Genomic DNA, 20,363 nt, shown 5'->3' on the forward strand with positions numbered 1-20,363 from the left:
TGATTTCCCGCAACAGTAGTAGTACGCGCTGATTAATCGCATCGAAGGTCCTTCTGGAATCGAAACCCAGCCAAATAATATTGTAGAAACAGTATCCGCATGAAGGGATTCCGTCTAGTTGCTCTCTTTTGGCAGCCATCAACTACAAGATATTTGGAGCACAGTTATATAAAAGAAAATAGATTTATCCCACCGAATAAGTTATGAAAGTTAGGAAATTTTCAACTTATCAATTGCATTTTACAGACAGAGAACTTTTGGCACTTTATTCAAAAAGAGCGAAGCATTTCATCTCAGCATAAACAAATGAAAGCGAGAAATCATCGGGAAAACTTGTGAAAAGCAGAGTCATTCCCTAAAAAGAGATGAATCCAGAATGGCATGAAGCAGACAAGATACTACTTTTTCGACAGCAGCGTTCGGACGCTCATCTTCGAGACCACGGGAACATGACGAATTGTGAATGAAAGTCTTAAACAGGTGAAATTTGTTGTTGACGAGTATTGCACAAAAACTTATGAAAAAAATGCATGAGAAAAGATTGTACTGAAAGCACTACCTCGTTCCGCGGATCAGAGTTTTCCCCATGTGTTCCTGTCCGTTGAATACTTTATCATCTACAACGTCTTCCGTCACTTCTTTAATACCATGCAGCAAATTTTCGTACGCATGGTCTGTCATCAAGAACAAACTACGCGGTTCCAGAAGCATGGAGCCAACATACCGTTCTTCGAAACTTTCCGCATGCTACAAAGTAACTTCTGAGTGATAGTTGGAACTTACATCTTTCAAGAAAAAAGTCCGAAGTAACCACGAGTATATACTCGATTGACACCCGAATTGAACGTTCACCATTCAGTCATTCTGGATCATCTACTTACTTTTTTCAGCAAAAACAGGTAAACGTAGGTTAAAGGCATCATTCCAATCTGGAGTGGTGCGGGTTTTAGGTGGATTATGCCTATACGGGGTCGTAGATTATGGGGAGGAGGGTGATTCCGTCCATTTCTTTCTGATTGCCATTAAAAAAACCGTCATGAAGATCCGGCGCATGCACAAGCTGGCGCGCTCCAATCGAATTCGTTGTAGGAAATAGCGCCCTGGAACGCTCGAAGCAGCATCTTCCGGGTCGTTTTTACGGCAATTAGGAAGAAATGGACGGAATCTCCCTCTTCACCGCAACTCTGCGACTCCGCATACGCATAACCCACCTGAAACCCGCACCACCCCAGATTCGTGGTGTGATGCCTTTCACTCTTATTTCTGCACACTTACGAAGAGTTGCATTCGGCGATAAATGTGTTTAACCTAGTGAGCAAGGTGCGCTTTCAACTGATATGGAACAGAAGACAAGAAAAGTTTTTTTTTTTCAAGCAGGAAAATGGTGCGCTGCGTCAGAAGCATCGTGCTCACCCGTGATTTGACAACACACGGTGCCAACCAAGCGTGAGTTATTCTCTCGTTTCGTGTACCGAAATAATATGGCTATATATTTGAAACAATTATTTTCTTTACACCACTGGACCACTACTGCCGCTGCTAGAAATTTGTGGGTTCACAATGGACCTCACAATTTAGTTCGTAAAATTAGTTAGTTAATTGGTTTGTGTGTCGCGAATCCCACATAATTTTGCAATGGATTCTTCTCCAGAGAGGCCAATACTGATGACGCGGGTGACCAACACTTCCAGAGATTCCAGAGACAAAGATTTCATGAGGCGTATGAAGAATTTAGTCAAATCTAGACTAAAGCAGCCGCCACAGATTGATCCTCCGATAATTTTAACGGGACGTGCCTTCTTAGTGAGCACAGAGCAGGGTCACTATATGTTGCAAGAGCATATATGGGGACCAGATTTTAAATACTAGTGAAGAATATCAAAACATAATTGAAAGTAACTGCAAAGAACCATTAAAAGGAGAAAAACCCGAAATCCTCTTGATCGATAGCATAATCAAAGGTCTTCAAAGAAAATAAGGAAAAAAAGACGAAAACAACATGAATGAGAACTATTTTGCCTATTATTCATTTTGATCTTTGAAGTTTCTCTAGACAATCTTACTCAAACATGGCGAGAAATTGCCATAAAAGAAATGTTTACAATAGCCGACAAGAATTCCGTCATATGTAAACGCAAAACGGTAGAATAGCAACGACTGCAAGTTTACTCAGCATACCGATCGCGAATTATAGCCATGGTATATGTACACATCTATCAAACAGCCATCTTAAATTGTTTAAAATGCTTGAAGTCTATTCACCAACTGTTTTCACACTACTTTTTACAAATCTTAAAGTAAAGTTGTAGCGCTTTTCCCCTCAGGCAATGCCAGCCTAAAGTCACCATATCATGAAATTGACGACCTTGGGGTGTCTGTGGATCTATATAGAGTTCGGGTTGTACACTACGAGAATGAGCGTGACCCCACTCCTAATCGTTCTGAAAAATGGCGTTGGAAATGGCCTCAGTTCCCACGAGTTACGTTAGAACGCGTCATCCATGTACACTCTCCAGTTCTGTCAGCCACTGTTCCTTAGTTTTACTCGAATAGGCTGCTGAGGAGACCCCATTCATTTTCGACCGCTCGTTCGTAGGCGACGTTGGTGCGCAAGGGTGGCACGTTCTAACGTAACTCGTAAGAACTGAAGCCATTTCTCACGCCATTTCCAAAACGATTAGGAAGAATTGAGCATCGGCACTCTCATACTCGTAATCCACAGTCCAAACTTTATATTCTCCCACAAAGACCCCAACATCGTCAACTTGGCGATATGTTCCCTTTGAGATTCCAACTCTTGCTCATCCAACCTTCAAATATGGAAGATCTTAGAAAGGATTTTTCAAGAGAGAGAAGATTCCATTTGAATATTTTTCTCTTTTCTTTTCCCAGTGTCACTTTTCCCTCTTCTTCTATTATTTTATCACTGTATCATGCCAAAGTCCTACCATCACTGTTAACACGTATGAAATAAATGATTGTAGTAAAACAAAACCAATAACAGCCAATATGTGCTTGGTAAATACACATACAGTTTCGATGTCATTTTATTGGCATAGAAATTACCAATAACCCCCTCCCCCTCTTTTATAGATAGCGAATAACATTTCAGAAGTGTCCATCCATCGCCAAACTAATTTTATTCAACTTTTGACTGACCCCTATATCCGCATCTGCATATTTATCTATATCATATCGTCCTGTTTTGATTTATCGTGCTTGAATTTCGCTTTGCACATTCGCACGTGCTCTTCTTTCTCTCTCTCTTCAAAAAGTAGAGTGCTACAAGAAGAATACAAGAATAATGAGGTGAAAATTTCCCAAAACATACAAGAAAGTTACCCCTGACTTTCAGCGCTACTGTGCAACGTACCCTATGTGTCTACTACATGATGAACGTTGTTACGCATGATGGGCACAGTTTAAGCGTGGTGAAAGCTGAGATCTCTGTATAATCCCAATACAAATCGCTTTTCTACGCCATACTCAGTATATTTTAAACGCCATCTTAACCTCACTTCCACCTATCACTTCTCCAAAGTGTAAGGACACTGAGCAAAGTTACTTCTTAGCTAAGGGAAGATTCGGTATAAGAGTAGACGCATTTCACTATATGAATCAATGCTGCCATCCTAAAATTTGAAAAAGTGTAGATATAAACCATGTTTGGGGCCATTACACTTAATGAAGCAATTGATTCAGGGCGTGGAATGTGTCAGGAATGACGAACGACATGCGTTTCAGGAATTCGTTGAAGTGCACATTTCAACAGTTCATGCTCGCTATAACAAATTTCCACATCATTGCTAAGTTCTTCTTCATTCTGCTGGAGAATTTCTAAGAAGTTCTCCAAAATATTCTGTTCTAATATGAGGACTCGGTTTAAATACGCTATCTATTATTTCTATTTCAGTCTATTTCAGTGGAATTCTATTTCTATTTATTTCTTGCTTCAAAACTTTCCAATTTTATCAGTGAACTTTTCTTTTTATGCGAAATTCTTCTACATTACCTTAGATTAGTCTTTTATTTTAATCATTCACTGTTACATCACAAAAATTCTTCTGTTTGTTAAAAAAAAACAATTTTAAATTTGTCGATAGTTAAATTGAAGCAAGAGCTAAGATTGGTAACAAACTTTATTACGGCTAAAGTTTCGGTTATTTTTTCTATTTCAAACTATTTTTTTCCTAAACAGGAAAAGATTTTGCTATGTATTACTATATCTAATTAAATACATACAATAAACATTACTTCTTTTGAATCTATATGAAAGTCATTCTTCCAAGCTTTGTTGTATACCTCTTACTTGTATGTAGCTTTATTTGAAGTATCAAGAGTCTTCGAAAAGATAGAAATGATTACGGTTTCAGTGATGTCAACATCGCATGAAAGAATGCAAATTAATTTTTCTCAAGAGAAAAACAACAAGAAAAAGAAAATTTTCGGTGACAGCTCTATCTCTGGATTCTAATTTCACCGAACAACGTCTACATCACCTTTTCAGATCTCTTTTTTGCTCCTCTTTTTTTTTGTTTCCAAATATTGTCTGTACTGTATTCAAACGATCGCTACTAGCACGCTAAGGTCATGATGATTCGAGATCACGGCTATTTCTGTGGGATTTCTTCCTTGCACGTGATTTTTCTCACATTCTGTATATTTCAAATAATAACGTAGTAAAATAGTTATGCCCTTAATTTATCAAAAATCATAATCCAAAATCCACATATAGATGATGGTTTGATTTTCTTTCAGAGAATTTATGACTCTGAACTACAATCGATCCATCACTACCTCAAAACCCTGGACATTTCTGAAACTATTATTCACGTGGAAAGCAAGCATATGGAAAGCGGTGTACCTGGAATTGCTCGCCTTTCTCGTCGTTTACGGTGTTATTTCCGCTATCTACCGAGCCGCTCTTAGCTCTTCACAGCAAAAGTAAGTACCTTGGATTATTACACATATATCCGGATATTCTTTTAATATAGGAGTTTCGAAGCAGTCGTCCGCTTCTTCGACAATCGATTGGACTTTATTCCACTAGAACTAGTTCTGGGATTTTTCTGTACGCAAGTATTCAATCGGTGGACGAAGCAGTATGACAATATAGGATTCATTGACAAGTAAGTTCACTTCATGAATAATCGTTGAAATAGTTAAAGTATATATAGAGTCCAGTGGAAGCAACTTGATTTGAAGCGAAATACGAAGTGAGCGGTTGCGTTCAAATCCAACCACTCACTCGTCAGCGCATAATGGAACGCACCACAGAGAAATGTGGCGAATTCTTGACCATGCAGTAATACCAGAAAAACATATTCTCGAGTGAAAACCAATACAAAAATTGAAATACGTTAAATATCTGCTACATCAACTATTACAACGTTCGTTCAGCGTTTGCTTAATGACTGCCTTATATGTTCGAGGAAGGGATGAACGAGCAAGGATCTACCGAAGAAACATTGTCCGTTACTGCGAGCTAGTACAAGTAAGTGCATACATGCTAGGACACCACCTCTCTTACAAATATTACAGTAATTTATCACTGAATTCAAGCTACAACATAACACAAACTACAAGTTCAGCTACCGTTATATAGAATTAACAGTAGTACGAGTAGGTGGATAGTGCTAAAAGAACGACTCACGTCCTCATAGATTCTATGATTTACTGCTCCCTGGAGAATGCGCGAACTGTCATCCCGTTAATTTCAAAACAGGGATCGCTGCGCACCCTTCGGCAATTTCAATAATTTTTTGAAGTTAGGGGGTGTTGAAGTGTAGTTGAATCATAAAAGTATAAACATGAAAAATGTATTATTAAATTCAAAAAAAATTATGTCGTATGGATATGCATTTCGCCACTGACAACAGCAGGCAAAGGCCTATTTGTGCAGATACACCACAATTATGATTTCGACTCAATCATAGACCCGCGTTCAGCTATTGGCATATTGGAGTTGGCATAGTTCATAGTTCCTCGATCTAAAGGAAAAACACCTTCACGTGAGTGCTAATCAAATAAATAGGTACTTATATTAAGAAGCGCTTTTAAAGCAAAACAAGGAGTATTCCTTGGAAAGGTTGGTGGGAGCTAGATTGCTGATCCTTTAAAAAAAATTCGTTTCGCTCTTATTCTAACGAAACAAGCATATCTCAGCTCACATGATGAAAATCGAAAGAAAAATCCCTTGAAAAGCTAATGAAAACGCGGTTAGACCTGGACATAACTTGTCTTAACGTCATCCGTTTCTAGTACCATAATGAAAACAGTAGTTTCATCGATTTGGTAATGGGACCCAATTTAAATGCTAGTATTTCTCCAATGTTGATTATCTAGAGATTAGATCTTTACATCCTCTCCATTCTTATATGTCCAACATTGCCCACAAAATCTACTTGTCTGCAATCACAATCACCGATACCCTCAAAGATTTTGTGTTTCTCCACCTTCTAAAACCAACTTGATAAGATAGAAAAGCATAATAGAAAAGAAACGTTTCTGAAACAGCTAGATCTCACATCATAATAGCACAAGTAATATAATTTTGAAGGACATGCTCAGCTAAGTTACAGGTACGCAAAGGAACAAAGCCGTGTTAAATGAACCATATGTCTGATTACATTTCGACCTAGGTACTCGTATTCCGTGATATCAGCATGCGAGTACGACGCAGATTTCCTACGTTGGACACTATTGTTGCTGCAGGTACGCGTATAATGCGAAAAATACTACAAGTTTGAAACAACGTTCAAGTGAGTTTGCAAGATTAGAGTCTTTTCGCCATGCGTTGGAGCCGGGATGTAGTGGATGGGTCGAGGTGAGATCGCATCGCTGGAGTTCGAATGGGGCCCCATTCGAACTCCAGCGATGAGTGAAGCTAGGAAGAGTCCCATCTTGATCCGAACCGCTCGCTTCACTGCAACAGTTCGAGCGTAGCCTCTTACGCAACTGCACTGACCTTCAAGTAGATTTGACCCGATTATACTACTGTTAAAACGCGCAACTGTCTCCACCCCCTTCCCCACGAATCCACAAAATTGCAGCATCAGGAGCATTCAGAATTACCAATCCCCATGCCGATTCAATACCCTGCGAAAACACATGCAACAAAATTGCTTGCTCTCTTTCAAAAAACGAAGATGATGCTAAAAAAGCTCCTATCAGACTATTGATAAGCTATCTGAAAACAGCGTCGGCGAAGATCCTGCAAATTTTAAGAACGTGTCCAAGCCATTTTGTGTCTTACGAGACCCGTGTGCTTCTAACGTCTCATGCTTCCTAAGTATGCGTGGAGAGTTACGCGTTTTCTTTCGGTACCTCCAAACTACGTCTCGGCACTTACATTCTGGTGTGAACGCCTGAACTGGAGAACTTCTCCGACAACTGTCATTTTAGGTAGCATATCACGAACGCTGAGCGGCAGTACTAGAGCGGTCCAAAATCAGTAAAGTTTCCTTAGTAGTCTCTTCAAGTAAAAATAATCGGAGCGCGTAGAATGGTAGCGCTTCGCTTTCTAATGTATCTCATAAGATCCAAGATGGTTTCCACTGCGTTTTTAGGACGATCAAGGAGAATTAAGCAGGGCAACGCTCACCCTTGTAATCTATAACCAGACCTTTATATTTTCCCATAAAGACCAAACATCGCCATTTTCGTGATATGCTGCCTTTGAGCTCTAGAAGCAGATGAAATAGCAATTCAGGTTTCATGATGCCCCACGAAAAAGAAAACTTCGAATCATACAGTGATAAGTCGAACACCCCGAAGTACTGGATTCCTGCTAATTGGGCGCTTGCGATGACGCAACAAGCATGGAAACATGGCAACATTGAGAGCCCTTACTACAAAGTCGTACTTCAGGAGGTACTTATAGTAGCTATACTATGAACAAATATGGATCTTTGCTTCACTAAGCTCGTATCAGGAAATCAAAAAATGGCGCACTAGTATGGAGTGGGTGTTCAACTACGACTGGGTACCTCTCCCACTCATGTATCCCCAAGTCAGTGACATCATAAAATAACAGAGTGTAATATTAAAACTACTTATTAATTTAGGTCATTTGCTTAGCTGTACACCTCCACTTTCTTGTATGTTTGTTGTCACGTCAAACCATAGTTTCCCAACATGAACTGAAAGATGAGGTACACTGTTTTTTTTTTGCTACTTTTCTTCGATCCAAGAAAGACAGAACTACAGGAACTTCCACTGGAGAGACTATATAAAAACTTATTCAACCGGAGTTATGTTGTTGAGAAATACTTGTTTATTCCAGATAGATACCTATTTCCCAGTAATGACTTCCCTACAATTCGTATTCTACATGGGATGGATGAAAGTGATAGAAGCTGTTCTCAATCCATTCGGAGAAGATGATGACGATTTTGAGACAAATGCTCTCATCGACAGAAACATAACGGTAACATGAAGAGTACGATAGTACCAGAACATTTTATCACCTCCCCTTTTCAAAAAATAGCTTCTCTCCTATATGCCATACAAGACGGCCAACTGTGCCAAACCATCAGTCAACCACCGATACTTACTTTCTTACTTGGATCGATCATCTTAAAGGCATCACCCCACGAATCTGAGGTGGTGCAGATTTCAGGTGGAGTATTGGTATACGGGAAGGGAGACTACGGAAAGGGGGGTGATTTCGTCCATTTCTTCCTAATTGCCGTAAAAAACGGCCCGGAAGATACGCCCTCAGGCATTTTGGCGCACTATTTTCTACAGGGAGTTCGACTGGAGCGCGCCAGGCTTGTGCGGCGCCGCATTTTCTGGGCTATTTTTTTTCGGCAATTATGAAGAAATGGACGGAATCACCCCTCTCTCCGTAGTCTCCCATCCCGTATACGAATACTCCACCTGAAATCTGCACCACCTCAGATTCGTGGGGTGATGCCTTTAATCGAATGGGACGCAGCATCACTTCAAGTCCTTCCATTTGTTCGCCATCGCCATAAAAGATGTTCTCAAGTTTCTTGTTGACACAAGACCCTTGAGCCGTATTCCTAACTGTATCCAGTAAGCGCTAGTCCATCGAACACATCAGCACATACATATTTCTTCGCTTGTTCTGTTAATTCCTTAAACATCGTCTCTGCTTCGCTGCTACTTCTCGAAAAGAGAACTATGTCGTAAGCAAAACGAAGGATCAAAAAGAATCTTCCATCAACACGTGCGCTCCTTTCTTTCCCAGTAATTGACTTCTTTATCCGTTGTAATGTATCCTGAAGTTTCGGCGTGATATAGGATCGCATTGTCGTACTCCGTTTCCAATAGGAATTATGACACACTGGTCGTCCAGCGCTGACAGTATTGCATTCGTTTCTACGCTGCAGGAAGAATTTTTCACAATCAATGAAGGTTAGGACAAAGGGCAGGCGATATTCCCGGCAGACTTCTACGGCCCTCGATACGTTCTGGATTTGGTTCACACAGCTAAAATCGTGACGAAGTCCAGCTTGTTCCCGAGATTGAGCTTTATCCAGCGTCCTAGAGGATGAGTGGACTGAGAATGATCTTGATGAACATTTTGTGTAACACATTCTGCAAGTATATAGGACGGTAGTTTCGAAGGTCTTCTCAGTCACCATTATTACGGATGAAAATGGTTCGCAAGGTCTTTCACTGGTGTGAGATCCTCTCTTCCCAAAAATAGCACGTCATGTATGCCGCTTGAATTACATGAAAAGGATGACCACCATTCCGAAGAAAGTATGCAGATATACAATCAGGTCCGGGGCTGTGCTAGATTTCATGTTTTTAGTTACGACTCGTACTTCAGAAGGTGGAATCCGTGCTGAGCTGCTTGCGGAATATTATATTCGCTGAAGTCCTCTCACTTCTTAAAAGGTGTCTTCCTTTGTGCTGCTACAAGCATTTCCTTGTCTGTATTTTGATTCTCCTCCTGCAAAGCTTTTCTGCAGCTACCGTTGGCTAATAACTGTTCAATGTGTGATGTATTCGCATCACGGAGAGGCGATTGCCGTTTTCATTTTAGTCCTACAGTCCATGTTCTCCAATCCTGTGTTCCTATTCTAGGCTTTTCCTAGTTTTGCGTTGAAGTCTCTGACAACGAATCTGTAGGACTCCTCGTTGCAGATCATTTTCTCTAGCTCATAAAACACTTTCGGTTCGGAATCATCAAATGCTAACGTTGGGCTGACCCATCGATTATCCTCCCAGTGATTGACCGAGGTAAGCATCGGCGCACGCTTCCCCCAAGGAGAGTGTGCTTACCTCCACCAATCATCGTGTTCCAATCTTTTTACATATTTCATTCTTACCAGAAGCAATCTTTTTCTCGATTTCGCTTTTCATTGAACATAACTGACAAATCATAGATTTAGATGGGTATGATGATTGTTGACCAAGGCTACGATCGACCTCCGGAAGTGCGCCGCGATCCATTCTGGGATGAAATTCACCCTCTATATTCTGAAGAAACATCACGTATTCGCAACAATCCACCGCGAGGATCTGTCAGTCACATAAAGTAAGAATAATAATTTATTTCGTAATTTTCCAAAAACTTGAAAAGAAAACCGTACAAGTTAGTGGTAAGAGGCTCAAACAATGAGCTCACAATAAGCGCAATGGTTACAGACTAGCGAGTTATGTCAAGGAAGTCAAAATGATGCCACACTTACGTGCCAGCAGCAGGAGTGCCCCACCACTCTTATCACCAACGCTGAGAAGCACGAATGTCACAGTGAAAGAGTAAGTAGCACAAAAGCAAAGCTAGTAAATCAGGTGCCCAATGTCAATTCGTGTACATTTCAGGGAAGAACGTGATCCCTCACCGCTTCATCAACGGAGGCAACCTATATTTACCAAGTAAGAAATCCAATCCCGTACCTAAAGTAGTGACCTCTGCTTGTTGTCTGAATAGCACGCCACTAGCAGCATTCGAAAACCAAATTTGTCAAAAAAAACAATTTTTAGGATTCGCTGCTTAACAAATTCGCTAGTCAAATTTTTCCAAATGTGGAAATCGAGCGACCACAAGAAGACTAACAAAATTCCTCCAATGAATGGCAATGCTGCTGCTGAAGATGCGAAAGTGCCGGTTGTAACGAAGAAGTGTTCTCAAAACTGTGAGATGCCTGTGAGCATAGCTATCCCAACGCAATCACCAATATTTCATGAGAAATACGTTGAGTAATTATTGAGGAGCATAAAGATGAACGAAGTATGGTATACTGAAGCGAAAATTCCACAACTTCTTAGCAGCCCTCTCTTCGAGTCAGAACGAAGTCTGTGGAAGTGCCTTACGTCAGAATCCAACGGTTTTAAAACGTGATTTTGAAGAAAAAAACAATTGAGAAGCAGCATTTTTCAACGTATAGATTTGGCTAATAAGATCTTCAGCAACTTTGACATCTCTTATTAAGCTATGTTCGTACATTACACCATACAAAAGGGGTCAAAACGACCCGAAGTCCGGTACGTTTGCGTGAGCGATTGCGCTCGATGTGTGGACGTCACTAGTTCGAGTAAGAGAATGTAGAAGAGGAGGTCAAAGGAGCAAGCGAGAGTCCCGTTCAGTGAACCGCTTACACAACTACGCCAAGTTTTAAGCCATCTCGGGCTTGCTGCACCTCAAATTTATGGTAAATGGGCTGCGTTGATGAGGTAAAATACAAGCCACATTTAGTATTAAATTGGCACTGAAAAATGGGAAATGAAGGACGAATAAGCAGTTCTCAATGTTCATTGTTCCACGCTCGGAATTATCACTTACAACTAATGTACTGCAGCTAAAAGTTATACAGTCGACTCCGAAGTGCATAGATATATTGTACACATGTGTTGTGTATTGCGCGCATATTTAAGAGTTGTTAAGGGGCATCACCCCACGAATCTGAGGTGTTACGGATTTCTGGTGGATTTCGTATACGGCATAGTAGATTATGGAGAGAAGGGTGATTCCGTCCATTTCATCCTAATTGCCGTAAAAAAAACGGCCCGGAAGACGGGGTGCGTACACAAGGTTGGCGCGCTCCAATCGAACTCGTTGTAGAAATTAGGAAAAAAATTAAAAATATTAAAATGGAACGCTCGAAGCCGTATCTTCCGGGGCTTTTTTTTACGGCAATTAGGAAGAAGTGGACGGAATCACCCTTCTCTCTATAATCTACGATTCTCTATAATATACGAATACTCCACCTGAAATCCGTACCACCTCAGATTCGTGGGGTGATGCCTTTAAATACGTCTAACTCTTCGCGAAATTCTGCTACTTGTTGCCCAGTTATTAGTGCCGTCTAGAATCAACTTTCATCTGGGTTTCCTTAAGACTCAACTTGCAGTTGTCGGCATTTTTCGCACGAAAGTTGAAGCGCTGCTTATCCCAATTTGGTTTCGTCAGTATTTTCCAAATTCGCCTTCAATTAGTTCGAATCATCACTTCTGATGATCCATTTGCAACGCCTCCGTCTTCAACTGCACCCGGCCTTCGAATAACATGTCTGCAACTCTCACTGGTAGAAAGAATAAAGTATGGTGGGGTCCAAACGACATGAAGCACAGTGCAATTGCGTACGCGATTTCTCTCGAAAGGTGCGGTGGAGCGTAGCGGTTAGGAGCATACTGGAACTCCTGCTGGCACCATTCATCGCTGCAGGATGTGGTGGTCCCACCTCGGTTCCAACTGCTACCTCTACTGCGCCGTTTCGACGTACGCAAATGCACCATGCTTCTGGCCGTTTTGACCCACCTATACTTGGTTTTGATCAGTCCTTCTGGGGTGCCTCAATGTATCCGACCCCAATTCAGAATCTTTTACGAACGGTTTGCGAACACGTTTCTGCAATCGCGGACGAAGTTTTCACCACCTACGCTACAGTCGAGTCAAAACGACACGAAGCACGATGCAGTTACGTAAGCGACCGCGCTCGAAGCGGCGCGATGTAGCTAGCGCTTGGCATCGAGTTGGGATCATCGAGTACGATGAGTGTTGGCAGAGACCCCAGCTCCTTAGCCGGTACAATCAACCACACCGCTTTGATCGCACCTGCTTACGTAACTGCACCGCACATCATGCCGTTTTGACCCGACTATAAATCCGCTTGCCTTCGTTACATATCTTTGTATTTATGTACTTATAAACTGTTCTACATGTAGCTACGCTATGTACAAATTAGCGTCTAGCCAATAAGGCAGACCAGCAACTGACAACAACGCCAAGAAGTTAACTTTTTAAAGCTCTCGGAGGAATGGAAAGTACTGTTAGCCAATTCAAGTAATTACCAGCTCACCTCCTCATTTACTGGCCTATAGAAGTCCAGGAGCGCATGAGACCCCATTGTTACATTTGAGACAACATGATAGAAAGCTGGTCCATCCGTATGCGGCATAATTCCTTGTCCGGGTAGGTACTAGAAATCAGTACTTAAGAGACAAAAAACCACAAAATAAGAGCTCGAAATGTTTTCACGATGATACCAGCCTCATTCACTAACACATGATTCGTTGGGGGAAAGAAGTGTAAGTCGTCAATTTTCTTCATGAGATAACTTAGCTCCTGCAAATTGCTTATCCAAGCGATAGATTATATCCAAGGAAGTATATCCAAGGAGGGGTAAGAGACTACTACCGAACTTTCTTACCAAAGGTATATCATCGGCCGGAATGAGTGCCTTTTTGCCAACCACACCACCATACATCTGCAGACGACGATTCAATAGCACTGTCCACTTCGGTTGCGGTGCATTAGCGATGCAAGAAGTCAGCACTTTTTCCTCTTCAGGTGTTATAAAGTTTGGAACATAGTAAACTGTATCAGGAGCCTGAACAAAAGAACAAACTATATTTACAACAACTATAGCTTCAAAAAAGTACTAAACTGCAGTGTCAGTGGTTCACAACAGTACAGGATTCGAAAGTGCACACAATCGCAAATCAATTATCAAGGAACACCGCGATCTGATTTACTGCGATGCTTTGGTTCTTACGAAGGGACTCGCAGGGGAACTTATTTGTTATCTACCACGTCTTCTTCCTTTCTTCAAAACCCACTACGTACGCTTCCTACTGAAATACTCTTCTCTCATCAACATCAATAAACTGCACACGAGAATAGTGATCGCTTGTTGCAACAATAGAGCTATCCCGCTCAGTATGTGGCAACAACGAATGCTTCGGAACGTGTTCATTGAACGCATCAAAATTTTTTGAGCAGAAAAGCAGCAGTGCGTTTTCATCAGTGCCGTGCTATGGGACGGAGCTATACTACCTACAATCCGGTCAAAATGATGTAATCTGTGATGCAATATATGATAATAGCAATTCCATCTGGAGCGGTGAAATGTTTAAATGCTCGCATTTGACTGCAGCTGTGAGAGTCCGACCATCACATACGAAGATTTTACCACACAGATGTTAGTACATACCTTAGTGAAGACCACGGACTTCTGATCCGACTGATAAAATTAGTTCGAGAAAATCAGCCTCCGCATGAAAGCCAGATATTTTATACATATATGAAAGTGAACAATCCGGTATAAAACATGTTCACTTTCCGATTTTCGAGACTATGCGCCAAAATGGATTGCGGTCGGAACTTGCTGGTAGCTAAAGTGCCGCATTTTCATTAGCGACAACAATCAATACGCAAAAATACAAACAACAGACAACAACAAGGAAATCCTCTGCACATTTATGACACCTTTATCTTAGTCTAATGTACCTTTTTCTTAGTCAAAGAAACAGAAATATTCTAAAGAAAAAAGGACCGACTGAAGGATTGTAATTTTAGATACAGTAACCACATTTTACTAAGCAAAAGGTCCAACACTTCATGAGGTCATTTTTGACGCTGCGTAAACAGTCGGATTTTGTACATATTACTTGTAGCATGTGCAACTACAAGTACTATGCAAGAGAGGAGTTCACTATCTTATTTCATTTTCCAATCCGGGAAGAAAACAAAATATGAAATACATAACACTTAAGACCTTAGAGAAAACCTTAAAGATGTACACACATTCGAAAGTTCGGACAAGTGTCAAATATCGACAAGCCCACCGACCGAAGCCCCAACATTTGGAACGACATCAAGTGTACAAAAAGATCTGAAAGCTCTGCTTGCAGCGCACCTCGCTCAGCTAAATGCATATGGAGCTTTCAAAACAACCCATTCTCAGCAGCAGTCATTGCGCTGTGCCACTCTATCCTCTTACGCAAACTGCAAAATGATGGATTGTCAATCAAGCACTGTTAGTCATAACTAAAGCACCGTCTGGAATTTATCGCGTTTTTCTTCACGAGTAATTCTACTACGGAGAATCGGTGGGTGGGATGAACGAAACTTCTGCATTCCTCGATTTCTGATACCTCCTCAAGAATTCGAAAACTTTAGACTATGTCAAGAAGAACACCACGATCATGAGGTACCATCTGCAAGGAATTCTCAAAAGTCTGAGTCGCGAAAACATGAAAAATTTGATGAAACTTGTTCATGCAGGGATATTTCCCCCACTCATAAATGAGGAATGCACATCTCTAAATCGCCATAATACAAGACACCTACGTTCTTGACAAGAAATTCTCCTAGCGCTTCTCTGCCGACCATAATACCTGGAAACTGCCCTTACGATTGATTCTCGGAAAGGTTGAGGAAACAAGAAATATCAAATGACTATCACTTTCAACGAATACCCTCATAACACACTTGAATATTCATCCACATCTACAACGATACACGTATTTACAATGCTAGTGCTGATTCCAGATCAAATAGAATGTATCAATAGGTAACAATGTAAAATGTTGCAATAATATTACAGGATTATTAAGTAAAACATGAACATGGAATTACAATATGCTCTCCTATGGTATGAAAGACGTTGATAGACAAAAGAAGACAGTCGCTCCCGGCGCAATGAACGCACGGACTGTTAGTTTGAGATGAACGAACAGTCCTGCGCTAGAAAGCATGTATAACCAAGGAGAAAATCTTAATTAGCATCTGCTCTAGAACACTAATTAATTCAAGTAGAAAAAAAAGTAAAATGACTTTACAATCTGCTGCCTTTTAAAGCAACAACAAAGTAAACAAAATAATTTACAGGTAGTTTGAGTGGTTTCGAAAATACAAAAAGAGCAACAATGACCGAAAGATTCCACATCTAGTAAAAACTCAGTGGCGGAGCTCGGACCTAACGAGATCAAGAACTTGAATCAGCAACTGGCGGTAAAAACACAAGTGAACAAATAAGTTAAAACAAGAATGTGAATACACGTAAACGAAACAATAGTGCTTATTCAATCGACCGAAGATACCCTCACAGATTTTACAAAACTGGAAAAGTGACGGGCAATTTGTAAGGACTTTGCTCCAGAGCAGTAGCTAACAGTGAGTTGTCGTTCAGAGCATCGTGAGCATCTCGGAAGCCAGATTCTCTTAAAAATGGGCAGTTACCGAGTCTGAGAAAAAAAAACATATATCAAACGAACCTAACAGGAGAGAGAGAAACATCTGGGTCCACTTGCTTGGGTTTTGGCGGCGTGATGGACAAAAAAGCATCTACAAACGTACTCGGCAAAAGGTCCACCACAGGGATCTCCTTTATGGGACTGAAGAATGACTCTGTCCGGGGTCGCTAAAATCAAGAATGTAAACGCAATCAATTTGTCGTCTGCAGAAAAAAAAATATGGCGAGCAAAAGCTGATGAAATGGAAATAAATTGCAAACTTACCTTCGCCCGATTGAAAGAGCTTGTCCCCACCAAAGTTTCGGTAGGAGGAAATGTGGTTGGTAAGACATCTTCAACAGTTACTGGTTTCGAATGACGCATCACACGGCAATCCACTGGTTCTGACTTGGTGGGTAGAGCAAATAGCTAAAAATGAAGCCAACTCGAGTTCGTTTTATCACTGGTTTTCTAGAGAAGCATGCTTAGTAGCCCGGTAATCCCTCAAAAAAAAATTGGTAGAGATTCTTGATCCGCCCAAACACTAATGCAATATGAGGCTTGGTGATCAAAAAAGCTTCCTGCGGGAAAAAATCATACAGGGCGACTAAAGCAGATAGCTAACAACATATCTGCAGGCCCATTTTGCTTGTTCATCTAGGACAATCTAGGATTGAGTTTTCAAGATGTCCTCTAGTTTTCATGAAAATGATTCGCATAATCTCCTTAGTAATAAAGATAAACTTACACTTTGACCGGAGACGTGACCATTTCTTTCAGTAAAGTAATCATCCTTATCTATGTTCAACAGATCCTGAATAATTATCAGTCAAACCGAAAAATGAGAGCACCAAAAAAAATCCTACCTCAGCGGCAACAGCATCTTCATTGGTGAAAATATCGTTTTTGTTCACATAAACACTCTGAACAACACACTGCTAAAACGCTACATCTGAGAATTTCTGACAGAAAAAGAACCTACTTCTTTTTCCATACTTCTATTCCCTAGCCAAACTGTTTTTAGCGCCTGCTTAGAATTTCGTTCTGGTACGGGAAGTCCTTTGGTGCCTTCTTCGATAGCTTGTAAATCCTCTACAACAATAAGGCACTCATCCACGTAATAAAGAAGGTGGAAATTAGGCTTTAAAATAAGAAATAATCACCAGGTCTCGCCATGCCTTCGGTGGCGGTATCCGGATTACGCTCACGCCACTTTCGAATATCATGCTCGATTTTGTCCAATCTTTCAGGATTTATCATCCAAAGACATGATTTGCGGGTTTGCTGAGCTAACGAAATGTCTTCGTCCACCTTGAAAAGTACTTCTTCACAGATTTACTTTGTCATTACAGTCATACCAAAAAAAACATACTTCAACTTTGCAGAAGCATTTGTTGAGTGAAAGGTTGTGACGAACCGAATTCTTCCACCCTGAGGGGGCAGTTCGGAAGTACGGAAAATGCTCGCTGAAGCAAAAAAAAATAACCCAGAATAGATATAAACTTATGTTTCTCCAAAAATAAAATATCAAACATGCAACCTACAGCATGAAAGCGTAGATTTCTGAGACAGTTAAATGTCCTGACTCGCTGTTCTTGAGAGCTAACGCAATAAGATTGGAATATGACCATCCAGGTTTGGGATATGGGCTAACTATGTGCTGGTTCTACAAAATATGGAAACACTTTTAATGAAAAATTGAAAGAATTAAACAAAAAAACGCACTCTTTCCTTTTTCACCATCAACCTCGGTCTTGACATCAAATCGACGCTGATATCCTTAGCAAATTTTGACACGTCCACCTATAACGAATCCACAACAAATTTATAAGAACCATTGTCTAAGGATGAAGGATGAGAAAGAAAAAACAAACCCTGTCCACCCACTCGTCAAAATCATCACAGTTCTCTTCAATTGCACCATAATGTGTAATATCTTCATCTACCCATCGTTTCTCTACGCTGACCCGATTAACAATACTAAGAACGAAAATTAAGAAACAGAGTAATAGATGATTCGCACAACAGAAAGTCACCTAGGCCTTGTGATAGAAGCAGTGATACCATGTTGAGTTCCTACTTTAGGTAGACCAGACGAATCTTCAAGTCCTATATTCGTTCGAAGTCTAGGATTTATCGAGTTCTGAATACTGGGATGGTTACCATGAGCCTGTACTGTCCAACTATTTCCTAAAAAAACTTTTGAAACCAAAGCTCAAGACCGAAATTTACAAATTGCAAAGCTTCTTGAAAGTTTGCTACTAAAACTTCAGATACCTCGAAGTATGCTCGTTGCATAGGGTGCGGAGCACACCTTAACTGGAAACTCTGCTCGAATTTGGTTAGATGAAAAAGTCTGCGAAGTGGGTTGTTCGCGTGGTTGATCATACAGTTTCGGCGCCCTCAGCACGCTAGTTAACTCAGAATATGTCCTGCAGCAAAAGAGATGAAATATTAAAAGAATGAAATAACAATGTGATATGAGCAAGAAAATGTATGGCAAAAAAATCTAGAGTTGCAGTCTGAAATTAAGCAAGCTACGCTACACTCTCGACTGTTGTTATGAGAGAAAAAAAAGAAAAACTGAAATAGTAGAAAGAAATAAGAACTTTTGTAAGCTGCAGCAAATTTACTTGTCGAGTTGTCTTGGTTGAAGGTACTACAAACGTTTGACATCACAAAAGAAAGTTTTATATGTCGCTGCATATGACCGGTCAAGCATTCTGTTCCGATGACTTTACAAAAAAAAAATTACATCCTTGGAAGGAACTTCCCATTACGTAAAAGGAAAGAAGTTGAAGAGGCTTCTATCAACATCATGCAAGGGAGTTTCGTCCACCCACCAAAAAAAAAGGAAAAAGAAAAAACTTACCGGGAACTTGTTTGAGTACAAGCAGATTCGTAAGTACTGGAAGGAACAACTGATGATGGCTCATGCTTTGTATCCCTTACGTGTGAGTGAACTCCTTTGGCAACCGGCTCGAACATCCCTTCCAGAAAAAAAAATTCGAGAAGCAAGCACTAACGGAATTGGTGGCACAAATGATGCGAAAAACAATAAAAGACAAGCGCGAGCTAACGGTAACAGCAGAATAGCAAAAATAGCAAAACAAACGAAAAGGAGAAAAAAAGAAGACAAAAATCTGACTGTCCTTGCGGATTGGGTAACTTTCATTTTATCTCGAACTGATGTTCTAACGTTATGGTGTTTCTTAGTAAATGTATATGCTTGACTTATAAAAACGCTGCAAAACGATATGTTTAATGGACATGATGACAAGACTGGTTATAGAATCGAAGCAGAAATGTTCGTTACATTTGTCAACGTACAACTTCGGACAGTTGAAATGAAAGAAATGTCCGACATCTGTAATTACCAATAAAGAAGAGTAATCAAGAGGAAGATGTTGCAGTCAAGCCAGAAAAGCAACTGAGACTCAATAACAGTAGCAGTAAAAAGTAATCGACATGATATTTAAAAAGAAAAGTAGGTTATGAGAAGAGTCGCAAAATTTGTAGACTGAAAAACAGCGTTTGCAAGTGACTTGAAGAGACCAAAATAAGGAAAAAAAAAGTTGAAAAAAGAAGCAAAAAGCATTTCATCAAAGCACCAAGCAAACAACATTCATAAACGAACATACTCAATTTAGAGCACTATAATGCAGTCATTCAACTATTAAAGTAAATTGTAGTTTTTAAAATAATGAAGGAAAAAGGAAAGCATAAGGAAAGCAACGAAAGCAGCTAGCTTGAATTAAACACTTCAACAGTTGTGAGAATCGGTACTAAATGTTCCATAAAAATCGCAACATGCGATGAAAAGAAACGAACCAGAGAACCATGCAAACTATTACAAAGTACAACTAATTGAAGAACCTAATATTTAGAATAAGGCAGCGGTCAAATAAGTGAAATTCGAGGTGAAAATC

General features: G+C 40.3%; 3 protein-coding genes across 7 annotated transcripts; 1 reads left to right on the forward strand and 2 right to left on the reverse strand.

The window, feature by feature from the left end:
- Window positions 1–398: 398 nt before the first annotated feature.
- On the reverse strand, window positions 399–15,592 carry RB195_000865 (uncharacterized protein; the record flags this gene model as incomplete). 5 transcript variants are annotated; one of them, XM_064197405.1, is made up of 6 exons in its annotated part: window positions 399–471; window positions 560–747; window positions 13,278–13,397; window positions 13,469–13,543; window positions 13,629–13,808; window positions 15,551–15,592. In XM_064197405.1, the coding sequence occupies 6 exons, from the start codon at window positions 15,590–15,592 to the stop codon at window positions 399–401; spliced, it is 678 nt and encodes a 225-aa protein (XP_064053284.1). The 5 variants fall into 5 exon arrangements, with proteins under 5 accessions (XP_064053284.1, XP_064053285.1, XP_013295535.1 ...); XM_064197404.1 differs by lacking the exons at window positions 399–471; window positions 560–747 and adding an exon at window positions 11,574–11,687; XM_064197406.1 differs by lacking the exons at window positions 399–471; window positions 560–747 and having other exon boundaries at window positions 13,266–13,397.
- Window positions 4,766–11,182, forward strand: RB195_000866 (uncharacterized protein; the record flags this gene model as incomplete). The annotated part of the gene is made up of 12 exons (XM_064197407.1): window positions 4,766–4,944; window positions 4,995–5,129; window positions 5,401–5,494; window positions 6,642–6,714; window positions 7,712–7,872; window positions 7,934–8,011; window positions 8,067–8,153; window positions 8,285–8,428; window positions 10,368–10,513; window positions 10,624–10,737; window positions 10,801–10,854; window positions 10,963–11,182. The coding sequence occupies 12 exons, from the start codon at window positions 4,766–4,768 to the stop codon at window positions 11,180–11,182; spliced, it is 1,485 nt and encodes a 494-aa protein (XP_064053286.1).
- A 721-nt stretch (window positions 15,593–16,313) lies between the features above and the next one.
- Window positions 16,314–19,422, reverse strand: RB195_000867 (uncharacterized protein; the record flags this gene model as incomplete). Its single annotated transcript, XM_064197408.1, has 14 exons — window positions 16,314–16,422; window positions 16,477–16,622; window positions 16,720–16,863; window positions 17,183–17,248; window positions 17,301–17,357; window positions 17,417–17,526; window positions 17,598–17,745; window positions 17,807–17,900; window positions 17,979–18,100; window positions 18,160–18,237; window positions 18,309–18,414; window positions 18,471–18,624; window positions 18,712–18,866; window positions 19,307–19,422. 14 exons carry the CDS (start codon window positions 19,420–19,422, stop codon window positions 16,314–16,316), a joined length of 1,605 nt encoding a protein of 534 aa, XP_064053289.1.
- Between the last annotated feature and the right edge of the window lie 941 nt (window positions 19,423–20,363).

This window comes from Necator americanus, chromosome IV, assembly GCF_031761385.1.
Source record: "Necator americanus strain Aroian chromosome IV, whole genome shotgun sequence".
Lineage (NCBI taxonomy): Eukaryota > Metazoa > Nematoda > Chromadorea > Rhabditida > Ancylostomatidae > Necator > Necator americanus.